Raw genomic sequence first — 14,040 nt, forward strand, 5'->3', positions numbered from 1 at the left:
GGAATGTTGTGTTTACTGCTATACCTCCAGAGCCTAGAAGAGCATCTGATCATTTCTCAGTACATACTTCCTTGATGCATGTGTGAATTGGTCTTCTGCATGGGTGGGTAAACCAAGGCCCGGGGAAGGCAAATGACTTGCCTAGACTCAGACAGACATAAGATCTCTGGTCCTCCCTGCCAAGCCAGAGCCAGTGCCTGGCTCCAGGAAACCTTGTGTTTATTTGGATGCCTGCTGCTCGGTAGCCCAGTGTCCGGAGACAGGATTCTGTCCCGGGGGCTCAGGGGACTCAGAATACTGAGCAGGAAGCAGGGAAGTTGTCGGCACTGCTTTGGTGCTGTCAGTGGGGCGAGGAGAATAAACAAATAAACCTCAACCAGACCCCGGTGGGCTCTATCCTTTGAGGAACGCTCTCCCGGGCTGGAGAAACCTTCCCATGAGCGGATCAGCCCTGCGCGCCAACCCCAGGCACTGACCGACTGATGGAGGCCCAAGGCCCCCAGGACTCAGCTTTCCTGGCTCTGGGCCGGGGACGGTACTGGGTCCGGGTAGGGACCTACTGGGGTTCTAGGATGACTAACTTGCTCTACTTTTTATTCATTCACTCTACACGTATTTCTGAAGCATTTACTATGTGTCAGGCTCTGTGCTGTCTGCTGCAGAAACAGCTGTGACCAAGTCAGACAATTTGCCTGCCCTTGGCACATCAGCAGGGGGCAAGGAGGACAAGCATGAAACAGTCGTGAAGCTGGGGGAGGGCAAAGCGTCCGAGCAGTGCTGGGTGCTCTGGGAACTTGCCCAGCCCCTGGCGCAGGGAGGCCTTCTGAGGAAGGAGCCCTAAAGCCAAGTGGCAGGCAGGCGTGAACCGATGGGTGGAAGGGTGGTTTCAGGCAGAACAGAGCAAGGGGACGGCCCTGAGGCAGGGGAGAACTCGGCAGGACAAATGAGAATCTGTCAGGCCAGGGCGGAGAGCCATAGCACAGGAAAGCCCTCCAGGAGGCGGGCTACCTTGGCAATCATGACCTCTCTCCCCTCCTCGTGTCAGCTCTGACCAGGCTCGTGGCTAATGTTCTAGCACCCCTCCTTCTTCTCAGCTGACCCCCACTCAGACACTGGGCCTCCCACACTGGTCTCTGTTTGTCTCTTCATGTCTGTTCTTCCTACCAACGACTGAGTGGAGGTAGCTCGGCAGGTGAGGCCCAGGGGTAGCCGAAAAGAACTCAGTACCTGTCAGCTGGACCTGAATTGGAATCCCAGTTCCAGTCCATCAACTTGAGACCCTGTGCAGGAGACCTCACCATCCTCAAGGCCTGTTTCCTCAAATGTCATGTGGAAATAACAATCCATTCCCTGAAAAGATGGTGATAGGGGATGGTTTCCTAGCATCCTTACAACGGCCCATGGAGCATGGCCTTCTAACCAGTTCTGACATCATCTCCCATCACTGTCCTCCTTCTTTACTCAGCTTCCGCCACCCTGCCCTCTGCTGCTTCTCACAGTTGCACGGGGCCTTTGCACCTACTATCTCCCTTACCTTATCAACCCCTGCCCCCTTTCCTGCTTTGGTTTCTCCCTGTAACACATACTGTATTTGTCAGGCTTTTCCAGGGCAATAGTACCCCAAGTTGGATGGATAGATGGATGGGTGGGTGGATGGATGGATTGGGTGCATAGATTTCTTTTAAGGAATTGGCTTACACATTGTGGAGGCTGGCAAGTCCAAAGTCTATAGGGTAGACTGGAAGGCTGGAGGCCCAGTTCAGATTTAGTCCAAAGACAGTGTGTGGGCAGAATTCTCTTCAACAAAAGAGGTTGGCCTCTTTCTATGAAGGCCTTCCACTTATTGGAGGAGACCCACCCTCATCTAATTATTCTGGAACCTAATCTGCTTTTTTCAAAGTCTATTGATTTACATGTCAGTCACCTCTAAAAAGTCTCCTCACAGAAACATCTAGAATAATGTTTGACTATCTGGGTACCATGGCCTAGTCAAGTTGACAAATAAAATTAACCATCATAAGTGCATCCTTTGTTAACTTGGCACTCACAAGCATCCCTTTAAACCATACTTCATTTCCAAATAAAGAAAAATAACATGGGGCACCTGGGTGGCTCAGTGGGTTGGGCCTTTGCCTTTGGCTCAGATTATGATCTCAAGGTCCTGGGATCAAGCCCCGCATCAGGCTCTCTGCTCCGCGGGGAGCCTGCTTCCCCCTCTCTCTCTGCCTGCCTCTCTGCCTACTAGTGATCTCTCTATCAAATAAATACATAAAATCTTAAAAAAAAAAAAAAGACAATAACGGGTCCTAATTCCACCTAACATGATACAGCGATCCTGAGTGCAACCAGAATGCGCTTCCCAGGATGAGGAGTCAAAGCCTTTGGGTAATGCTTACTCTTCTCCTTGAAACATTGTAACTTAAATATGACGATATAAAGTTAAGAATACTTAAATACTACAATGCAAAGTCAGTATGTCTTATGCTACATGCCTGGGGCAGAAAAAAAGAAAAAGGAGACAGAAGAAAATATTTTATACACATACAAAGATTCTTAAAATAAGGAAGAAACACTCTTGAACTTTTGCTTTTGATTCTGTCTTTTGCTTCTGTCGCTGGTCCTGTGCTCATAGCTGCTATTTATAACTTCCTCTGCTCCCACCACACTCCTTTGATCCCTTTACCTTTTGCAGGCACCTCAGTTGCTTGTGGTTCACAGCGGGTGGGGTGACCCAGACCTTCATTACCGAAGGATCCGGACCATTAGGAGTCCTGCCTGGATTGCGTTGTTGCGGTTTCGCATGACGTCGGTTAATCGCAGGGTGTGGTGATACTAGGAGGCGCCCTGAGGGATCTCGTGTGTGCCAGACAGGCTCTTCTCTCCCTCCCTGTGGGGCAGCCGTCCATTTCCCCTGCTGGTCAGGATCAGTCACGCCGGCTAGCACAGTGACGCCCGTCTTTACCTGTTGATTCGGAGGCTTGATGAGCTCAAAGTGGCCGGAGGCAGTCTCGGGCCCCAGTTCAATGGAGTCATTGTTGTGTGCATCTGACGGGCCAGACACTAATACTTTACTGATCACTTTGTTTATTCTCTGTTTGCCCCAACAGGTAAGCTCAATGAGAGCAGGATTGGGGTCTGTTCTGTCGCTAACTAAATCCCCAGCATCTAGAACAGTGTCCGGCACATGGCAGGTGCTCAGTAAGCGTTGCTGAGGGGGTTGGGGCCTGTGCTGTGACTTCCCTGTGCTTTGGGGTGAGAGGTACTCATCATCCACCTCAGAGCCCCAGCCTGAGAGCCAGGCCTGTCCCAAGGAGCCCTGGGTTGCAGCACGTCCTCTGGCGGAAGGCGTCTTGCTGTCTGTCCTCACACTGATGGTGCTGGGCCAGCAAGTGAACACAAGGCTTAGGTGTTCACCATCTCAGCCCATTCAGGACTGTTTACTAGACTAATCTGGAACAATAAACCTGTCCCCACCCTCCTGGCGCCTGCCTCACTCCATCCTAGGCCTGTGTTTGAAAACGTGTTTAAATTCCGGGCCTACACTCAGCAGACAGCACGGGCCAGCCCCAGTAAGGGGGGCAGCCCTGGGATGCTCAGGTCCTCCCGGTGGCTGGGCCTCCACACACGGTCATCATAGGGGGAGCAAAGTGGCTCTAGCCTCTACCCAGTGTTTGTTATTCCATGTCAAAGCTTTATCATAAACATTATCCTAGAGTGGGCCACAGCGGCTTTGGCGAGGAGGGTTTGTTATTCTAAAGTGGCCGGGGGCACAAAGCATGGAGGCCCAGGAGGCTGTGAGCTGCGCCAGGCTTGGAAATTCAGGGTGAGTGGGAGGGAGGCAGAAATCAGGGCGAGGGTCTTCTGTGCCTGTGCATGGGGCTTCAGGGGCCCCACTTACCACCCTCTACTGTCACGGCCAGTTGGGATATCTGCCTCTGAAATGAGCTCCATAGAGGTGGAGACCATGCCCAATTCATCCACCAGCCCCAGATCCCTGCAGAGAATCCACAAAAAGTAACTGTTTGTTGAATGAATGAAGAAGTGCCACTTCCCTGTATCTGTCGGAAGCACCAAGAATGCTCATGAAGAAGCACATATTCTCTTGAAGTTCCAGTCATAGGAACCTGTTCTGGAGCCAGACAGATATCATTCAAAGCCCAGCTCTGCCCCCATGCAAGCCATGTGGCCTTGGGCCCCTCTGCTTCTTTGGTTTCCCGTCTATGATGGACGGGAAAGTGCAGGACATGCACTTTGCTAGCTGTCCCCTAGGGAGAGCAGAGGGAGGCCCCAGTGGGCAGTGGGCTGATAGGAGGATGGAGTCAAGGGCTGACCTGCCCAAGCCCAAGTGCATGTCCCATCCCTCTCCAGTTCTGTCACCTTGGTGAGTACTGTCTTTGCTCTAGGGTTGGGGTTTTTTAATCGATTAATTGGAGCTAATACTAGACTTAACTTAAAGATGCTGTAAACTTTAAATAAATTAATATGAGCTTAGAAGATACCTGACCCAGAGTAAGTGCTCCATAAACATGAGGATCCTAGTAAGGAACCCATGAGGACCTCTTCATGAGTTGCAAAGGATGGTTAGGAGGTGGGAGGTGGGGGGGAAGAGCATATAATTTGATCACAGTCAGGTCTCAGGCAGTCAACAGTCCACCTCCCAAAATAGTTCCCAAACCTCTGCTCTCCAGCCATGACCACTGAACAAAGAGGCAGGCTCCCTGCCCTTACCAAGCTCTCAGTCTACACAGGCAGGGAATGGGGACTCACCTGAGACAGACACTTTATGGGATAAGTGCCAAGACTGGGGAAGGAGGTGGGGAGGTTCTGTGGAAAGCACCAAACATTGCCTGGGGGTCGTGGGAGTCCAGAATGATCAGTGTGAGTTTCTGTCCAAGCCCCACCACACTGGGAATGTCTCTTAAATGATCTGCTCTCAGTTTCCTGTAACACGCTAATAATAAATACTCTGTTGCTATTGTGGGCTGTTTCACAAGGCTGCAAAAGGAAGACAGGTGTGGTAACATATGTGGGATGAACTTGGGCCATGCCAGTGAACATCCTGAAATCCAGCCCCAATCTGTGCCACCTCAAAGGGTCCTGGCCTGGGCGTCACACTCGGCTTTGAGTCTGCTCTGCCCCTAGCTTCCCTGTGTGGGCTTGGGTGAACTCTCTTTTGACTACTTCGGGCCCCTGTCTCCTTTCTTCTTCTCTATGATGAGAGCACAGGATGAGATTGTGGTTCTCAAACTGGGCTCCTGGAAACCCATGGGTTCCATGAAAAAGCCAGGGGAGCCTCTGTTGCAAGAGGGCATTGAGCCTCTAGGACTTCAGGCTCTAGTTGTCTCCTCACATCAATTGGGAAAAGTTCCACTTTTATCTGCTCCACATAGTGAGTTCCAAGTAAGTTTCCTTTGGAAAACAGTAACAATAAAAAAGGATTCTATGGCCAAAAAAAAGGTTTAAAAAATCGCTGGAGCGGATGACCTACACAGGCCCTTCCAGCTCCAATCTGGGAAGGTTCAAGTCTATTTTCTTCCAAGTTTTATTTACCAAGCATTCCTCCAGCTCTCACTCCACGCCAGGACTGTTCTTAGCACCCTATAGACGGTAGCGTGCTTAACTCGTTGGAACACATCCACACTCCACGAAAACCACAGGACTGTGGAAGTGACTCCATGGGTCTAGGGAGGCCCAGGGAAGCCATATCCCCTCCAGTCACGGCTTCTGGGCACCTGAATGGATGACCTCACCCCAGGCAGGTGTGCCCCGGGGTGGGGTGTGGTCGCAGGAGCCCGTGGATCCCAGCCTCGCAGGGAAGTGGAGCCTTCTAGCCTGACCTGGATGCTTTGATGCGAGGCCTTCCACACCTGTTAGGTGTGGAAGGAAGTGCCTGTTGCCTTAGTGACGTGCACAGCAACATCGCTGCCTCCTGCGATGGGTCCCAGCCACTAGGCTGCCATTGACACCCTGCACCAGGTGGCTGCAGATTGAATGTCAGGGCGCTCGCCAGAGCCTGGGGAAGGCCCGGAGGTGGGGTCTGACCTCCTCCCCAGCCAGCTCATGACGGGGAGCAACCTGGGCCGCTGCACGCCAGCACTCTCTGGCTCTCCGCCTGCCAGAATCAGAAGCGGGAGGGGGCAGGCAGAGGGGATCTCTCCAGCATGCTTGGCCCTGTTGCCCACATCAGTACGTTGTGTACCTTATTGCATGAGCTTTTCTGGTCAGATTGTGTGTTCTGGAAGGAGATGGCTGATGTCCCTGGTGGGAGCTCCTGCTCCGTGGTAGCAGCAGCCCCCAACTGCAGACAGAGCGCCAAAGTTCCCAGATCTCGTCTGAGGGGCTTACTGAGTAACCTTAAAAATAGGAAGCTACAGACCACAGCAGGGGGCACTAGGTGGCACTAAGGTGCTAGGGAAAGGATGGAGCGACATCTTCTCGTTAACCGGCCCTGTGCTGAGAGCTGCAGACACAAAACGAGTAGGGCGTAAGTCCTGTCTTCAAGAAGCTCAGAGCCTAGTGGGAGAGCCAGGGAGCTGAACAGCAGGCATCACCTCATGTTCACGCCGGGTTGGGGGACAGAAGCATGGCGGATCGTTTGTCCATCGTCGCAGTGGGCTGGGCAGCGCTGGCACTGGGCATCTGCTCAGGTGTCCGGACCCGGTGGCAGGCGGGCCCTGCTGGGCTCAGCTGGCCCTACTCGCATCGTCTGGGAGCCGGCTATCTGTCGGCTGGACTGAAATGGCCTCAGTGGGACAACTGAGGCAGTTGGGCTCTGCCTATTCCTCAGTGGGCTGGCATGGGCTGCTGTCAGAGCTGTGGAGCTGCAAGAGACAGCAGCAGCCACTGATGCTTTCCAGGCCTCTGTATGTCCTGGTTGCTTATATCCAGAGTCCAGTGTCACAATGTCAGAATGGGAGGGAGCCAGAGAGCTCCGTGGCCAAGGGCATGAATATGCAGACAGGTTAAGGTCTGGAGCCACTGTTGTGTCAGTCTGCCACGCAAGGAGACTCCTTGCGGGGGCCTCCGGGAGGTGCCTGACTCAGCCCCCAGGCGGTCAGAGACGCTTTCCTAAGAAGACATTTGAGCAGAGCCTGGAAGGCCAAGTCTGGATTTGCAAGTGGAGAGCAGAGGCAGGAGGCTGTTGTGCACAGAGAACAGCATATAAGACGCCATGAGACACGAGAGTGCTGAGTAGCTGGGTGTTTGGAAACACGTGGGCTGAGTAGGAAGCAAGGTCCTCGACCACAACAGGGTCCGGGTCACTGCCTGGCAGGCTCTGCTGAGAAGCTAGGCCTTTACTCTGAGGGCAGGAGGCCCCTGTGAAAGTTTTGAAGGAAAAAAAAAGAGGGTGGGGGAGAGACAATCAGATTTGTGCTTTCAAAAAGTGACTGTGGCAGATGACTTTGGGATGGGGGGAGGGGGAGGGGTCTCTAGGGAGGGGGACAGATTGCACGGGGCCCAGCGGGGATGCTGGGGACTGAACTGGTGAGGTGACAGGCCGGGGACTGTGGTCCGAGGTGGCAAACAGATAATGGGCAAACAGCATGCTCGAGGCCTGAGGACTGGAGGACCAGCTGGGACTGGGCTACAGCAAGAACAAACAGCTTGAGACGACCTCTAGGCCTTCTGCCCAGGAACTGCAGCAGCTTTTCCCTGCACCTGTGCTAAAGAACCCAGAGCGTGGTTACATTCCTCCCCTTTTTGGCCAGAGGGGTCTGGGATACATCATCACATGAAGGTAGTTCCAGTCCCTTCCTTAGTTTCCCCATCTAAAATGGGACATTTGAGATCGTCTCTTGGAGCCTTCTTAGGCAGGCTGTGTTCCATCAGAGCGTGGTCCTCATGGCAGAAGCAGTCAGACCCCTTAATGTCGTTCCTAGGAAGCCTGTGAAAACTACACATCCTGGGCTCCCCCTCGGAGATGCCAGTTCCAGGCATGGGGACTGGGCAGCGGATATCTTTGTCTGGTGCTCTGCGTGATTCTGACGCCAGGCCAGTCTAGCTAGACCGCAGCTGTGTCCCCAGGGCTCCGTATAGCGGCCCAGAGCTCACGGAGCTTCAGTGCCAGCATGGGTCAGATTCAGAGAAGCCTGGCTCCTTGGGCCTTTGCCTGGAGTGGGGATGACTTCTGGAAGAAGTGGCCTTTGGGTGGGTCCCTGACATCTAAGTGGGTTTCCTGTTTGTTTTGCTCATGAGTTTGTCTTGCGTTGTTTGCCCGCCCTTGATTACCCCATTAGTCTGTGCTCATTCTAGAACTTTCCTAAGCACAAGAATAAGAAAAATCCAGTTGAAAGACAAGCTCACCCATCATCCCTAACCCCAGACACAGCTAGGTTCTCATTTTGCCCCATCAGTAGGTAAGTTGCTGACAGCCAGAGCAGAAGCTGGGACCTGTGTGGGCAAAGGGCTGGGGATGAGAACAGGCTGAACATGTCCAGAGGCCTAGGGAAGAGTTTAGGCTGCACCTGGCCAGTGCCAGGCCCCACACACCTTCCCTGTTTCAGGGCCTGTTGCCCCAAAGTCCAAAGCAAGGAGGGCTGGGCCTGGAGGTGTTGGGGCCCCTGGCCTGATCTAGAATGACAGCCCTTATTCTTCTACCTTTCTTCTGTGCAGGTGCTGTTTGCCCTGAACCAGACTCTGCTGCAGCATGAGAGTGTGCGGGCGGGGAGCCTGCAGGCGCCCTATACCACAGAGGACCTCATCAAACACTACAACTGTGGGGATCTCAATGCTGTCATCTTCAACCACGACACATCCCAGGTGACGCTCCCCTCCTCCCACCCAGATAGCCTTTAGGTCCCCAGTTCCGAAGGCCTGGCCCATATGAACCCATTTAGCATGTATTAGACACCTACTGTGTGCCAGGTGCAGGCAATTGTCTCTCTGCCATGATAAACAGGACCGTTGGGTGGGTATTCCATTTTACAGATGGGGACACTGAGGCTCAAAGAAGCAAAGAGACTTGCCCAAGCCCACACGCCCCTTAACTGTCGAGTTTGCAAGTTACCAAGTGCAGCACTCAAGTCTGGCTTGTGCGGTAGAAGCTTAGCCTGGTAAGAGCGGGGAGGCCTCTGAGAAGTTCATTTCAGCATCTGGTGAAATTAGAGGCCGGGGGAAGCAAGTTCACTGTGAGCACTTGGGCTTGAGTCCAGCTAAAGGCGTTCTGCCTTGAGTCAAGTCCTAGAGGAGAGATTACCTACAAGGGGGGGCAGAGTGCGAGAAGCACCCCACGAGGCTGAGCGTGACTTCACCAGGCATCCACACCACCCTCAGGACTCTGTGTCCTTCTGTGTCCTGCCCTCTGCTGACCTTGTCCCAGCCCAGGCGCCCCAGCCTGTAGACGTTGTTCCACGGACCAGTGCCCCATGCCACCCGCCCGCTGAGGCCCCTGAGCCTCTGTTCAGGCTCCTCCTTCTTCCTTTCCTCCTGCTGGGCCATGGTCCATTGTTACTTCCTCCAAGAAGCCCTCCCTGACCCCTGGATGGGGTTAGCAATTCTCCCGGGCCCCTCAAGAACCCCTGTGCCTTCTGTCCTGGTGCTTGCTTAACCACTCTTTCAAGAGCAGTTCCTTGCTAGAGACAGTGCAGTGACTCCCCATTTTTCTCCGTGTAAAAGCCAGAGTCTCGGTAATGACCTGTGTGGGCCCCAGGGCTTCCCCCACCCCCACCCCATGCCCTCGGCTCTCCCCTTACACACCGCTCAAGCTCTGTGGGCCTTCGGGCTGTTCCGTGGGCCCCCTTGCCATCCTGCACATTTCCCTTTCCCCAAGTGTCACCCTGGCTCATCCCCCCATCTTAACTCAGACGCCATCATCTCAGGAAGGTGGGCCCCAACTCCCTGATCTAGAATTGCCGCCTGGTCCCCGCGCCCACGCTCTCAGCCTCTTTACTAAGCTCCACTCCCCCTCCAAGGTCTTTGTTGTCTTCTCACCAACTTACATATTTTGATTCACTGATAAGTGATTATTTATTGTTTGTCTCCCCACTCCAGTGTAAGCTCCCTGAGGCCAGGGATTTGCATCTGTTTGGTCCACCAGTATATTCTCCTTCACTAGGCCAGTGCCTGGCACAGGGCAGGACTCAGCAAATAGCTGCTGAATGAATGAAGGAAATCGTTTATAAATACCAGGCCCAGTGCTATGATAAGGGATATGGGGCGGTGGGGGACAGGGCAGCCAGAGAGAGCCACCCTCGTAGGGCGGGCAGGAGAGAAGAGGACATTCCATATGACTCCCAAGCGTGATCCTTGCTCCAAGGGAGGGTAGAGGGCGCCCCTGGAGCCTGTGGCAGGAGCAAGAGTTTAGATGGACTCGGGGTAAGAAGGAAGGATGCCTGCAAGGTGGGAGGTCAGGGAAGAACCTAACTTGGCCACGGGGAGGAGGTAGAGGAATGTTTCAACAGAGGCAAGACAGAGCAGGAGCAGGGGTGTGAGTGTGGGCTGGAGGTGTAGCGGGGGACCGGGCCGAGAGGTTCCGTGTGCGCACGCCACCCTCTAGAGCCAGAGCTCCCTGAAGCAAGGGTGTGCCGCGCTTCCCTTGTCCCAAGGCCCAGTGCAGGGGCTGGCGCAGAGTGAGTGCCAGCGAACGGCTGTCCGGGAGAGCAAAGGTGGGTGTGTGTCATGCCCCGTGCAGTGGAGACAGTGAAAGGAAGGTTGCAGGGAGCCTGCAGAGGAGGCTCAGGACTCTGAGAGCTCTGATTCCGACCTTCGTGTCCAAGAGCCCTGTGCCAGAGCCCCGCCCTGTGTCATTTGCCAGGAGGGAGGCTGGAGAGTTCCGTGGCTGCGGGGACCTGGTCAGCACTCAGGGTGGCCTGAGCACAAAGTAGCTGGGCTAGGGGCAGGGGTGGGCGGGATAGGCCCCGCTGCGGCCGTGGCTGACACGGAGCTGAGAGAGGGAAGAGTGGGGTGACCTCAGGAGATAGCAAGCTCAGATTTACTTTGAGCCTGTGTCCAGAACCACTGATTTGTCTCTGACAGGTGAACTGCGTTGGGGGTCCCCTGGCAGTGCCTGTTCTTGAAACAGGACGGGGGTGCCGTTGGACTGGTCACTCGGGTTAGCATAGCAAACTGGGCGGCACTCCCCCGGACCCCTGGGTACACAGGCAGAGTCTAGCCCCCAAGGGAGGGACTAGGCAGCCCTGCCCGCAGACACAGAAAAGCCTAGAGTTGGGGCAGCCAGGCTAAATCCAGGGCCACGTGCTGATGGAAAAGGGGTCCGGGTGACATGGGGCTGCCTCTGTTGCGGGAGGCCCCAAAAGCTGTGGGGAGCTGAGGACACACAGTCTGTAGGGGGCCAGTCACCACCTGTAGGTAGGGAGGAAGTGGTGTCGGAGTGAGGCTTGAGAATGGAGTCTACCAGGCGGGGCCGAAGGGAGGGGCTGGCTGCCTGACTGGGTGGTGGGGGCGGAAAGTGGAAGGTCCTGAGGAACCATCTGCAGAGCAGGGGGCAGATCGTAGGGGACAGGGGGTGAAAATGCCTGCTGAGGGGCAGAAGCCCTGTAGTTCAAGTGGGAGAGGGTTGTGGTCAGAAAGATGCCGCTGGCCACCGTGCAGAGGATGGTCCAATGGTCTCTAGAGGCTGGGGCAGGACAGGGGCAGGGCCCGGGGTAGGGGACAAGCGCTGGCTGCATCTCAGTCTTGATCTCCCTTGCCTCCCCACCCCACCATCTCACCTCCGGAAACGGCTCATGCCCCAACCACCCACAGCTCCCAGGTCATTTGCACCATCGATGCCCCACAACCACAGAGTGAAGCAAAGGAAGCCTGTCTGGGCCCCCAGCCTGTGTTAGGTGGCGAGCAGCCGTACACTCATCACTTTGGAGAGTGAAAGGTCAAATACAATTAAGGGTCAGAATAATTACCAGGCATGGGGAATCTACCTTAGCCAGGAAACCGGATCATCCTGGACCAAGCCAGACACGCGGTTATCCAGGAGGTGCCTCTTCCCCGCGCCCACACCCCTCTCAAAGCATGGATCCCACGGTGACTCCCTCGCTGGGCGGTGAGCCTCTTCCAGGGAAACAGATCCCATCTGAGGGTGCTCTGGGACCCCTAGCCTGACACATGGCTAGACCCATGGAAGTTCATGGAAGGTGTCTGTTGGATGGATGGACTGAAGAGAAGGGATGAGGCCCTTGAGGTCAGTGACGTCAGTAGACCCGAGCACTTGACCACCACACCTGACCCTGTCCTGGTTGTGGACCAGGGGAGCCTAAACTGGAGTCCCTCCCCACGGCCCCACCCCAGCCCTGCCTGGCCTGTCCATCTCATCCTCCCACCTCGGACTCATGACTCTAGGAGACCCCAGGGACCTGACATGTCCTTTTCAAAATTCTATGGTGTATCCTGCACTTAAACGTGTCACGGGAGATTTAAGGCTCCTGACAAGTCTAATGACATCATTAATTTGTTTCCCTCCCAGCCCGGGCACAAACCCAAGTCCCATCCTTGGCATGGAGCCAGGGCCCATCAGCATGAAACATGCAGAGAATGTCAGCCAGCTGCCGGGCAGTCCCAGAAACCCCAGTGGCTAGCCTGACTCCGCCATGGCTTTGACATTGAACTTTCTGGTTCTTGTCCTTGTGCAATTTTTTTTAGCTCCCTAAGGAATGAATGGAGATTCATCTTTTCACAAATGCACATTCATGGTCAGGAAGCAGAGGAGGAAGAGCCTCTGCCGGGACCCTTGGCAGAAGGGAAGGAAAGCAGGATGCTTCCTTCATGGCTCTCTGATGATTCTGAAGGCTTCTATTTGTCATCTCTATCTCTACCCCCTGCCCAAGGCCACCCTTCACTCTAGCCTCTGCCATCATAGGGGGAAAAATGATGAAGCCAGCTCCATCCCCCAGGCTCGTTGTACAAAGCTGACATTCAGTCAAAACTTTCTTTGTGCTCTGCACTGTGCTAATAAGCACTTTCCAAAACTGAGCTTATTTAATTCCTACAACAACATAGATTACTCCCATGTTACCAATTTGGACACGGAGTCTCAGACAGCACAAGTAACTTGCTAGTTCTAGAGAGGCAACCCAACTGGTAAGCGGTGAAAGAAGGATCCTATCCCAAGTTACCCTGGCTGTCTGATGCCAGGACCTGCCTTCATCACCACCTACTGCCTCTCGGCTCGTTCCTTCGGGCATTCATTCACTGATGGAACAAATGTTTATTTTCTGGTACAACATCATCCCACATTCTCTCCCATACCTGAGAAACAGAAAGGGCCCTGCTTCCGGAAATAACTCTTCTGAGCCACAACTCCTCCCCCATTCAGGAGCCTTTCCTGGATCTGCGTCACATCCAAATGTGGCCTGCTTTGTCAAGGCTGCCAGTCATCCCTTCCATTATTTGTGGAAGGGGTAAGAAGACTTCATTTATCCATTTGCCCAGCACCAACTCTGACGGGGTACCAATCTCTGAATGAGTACTGGCAGGGCTGCTGCATACAGCTGTGCAGGTTGTGCACTGAGTAAGTTTAGGTTTCATCAGTCGTATCATGGCCTTGTCTTCCCAGAACAGTGAATCAGGCCCTTATGGCAGAGAAGCCCCTTGCCTCCCACTCTGGGGAGCACCCTGGTGCTTGGCCAGTAGATATCAGAGACAGATGTCCAGGCCCTATCCAAATCCCTGAAGCTTCAGCCTCTGCTGACGTCTCCATTTTCCTCAGAAGGAGTGTTGACAACTTGTCAGTGGCTCTAAAAGCCATGTGGCCTGGCCTCATGACCTAATCCCTACAGGTCTTTAGTCTCGACATGCCACACTATCCACCTAGCTAGCCCATCAGGCAGCGAGGCCTTGTGTTCTGTGCATCAGCCTGAGCTGATGAAGAGAGAAATGGAAAAGGAGACACCAGATGGAAGACATCCTGTGCACTAGAGCTTGGAAGGTGGAATGACAGTGAAGGGTTATGGGGAAATAGAGAGGATGTTCTGACTCATGCCTCATCTCTTCCATGGCCTGTGGCTTCTTCTCAGACCCCACCTACCACTGGAGGCCACAGTACTGGGACACCTGGACCTGACCTCTAAGACAGGAAGACAAAATGCT

The 14,040-nt window shown here is 54.2% G+C and overlaps 1 protein-coding gene across 1 annotated transcript in view; it reads left to right on the plus strand.

Annotated features, from left to right (window-relative positions):
• TRABD2B (TraB domain containing 2B) overlaps nt 1–14,040 on the plus strand; it is a 199,759-nt gene that overhangs the window by 157,125 nt on the left and 28,594 nt on the right. The window contains exon 3 of the mRNA XM_032361501.1: nt 8,614–8,760. Coding sequence (XP_032217392.1) covers nt 8,614–8,760 — 147 coding nt within the window. The remainder of the gene's footprint in view (nt 1–8,613; nt 8,761–14,040) is intronic.

Source organism: Mustela erminea, chromosome 10, assembly GCF_009829155.1.
Source record: "Mustela erminea isolate mMusErm1 chromosome 10, mMusErm1.Pri, whole genome shotgun sequence".
Lineage (NCBI taxonomy): Eukaryota > Metazoa > Chordata > Mammalia > Carnivora > Mustelidae > Mustela > Mustela erminea.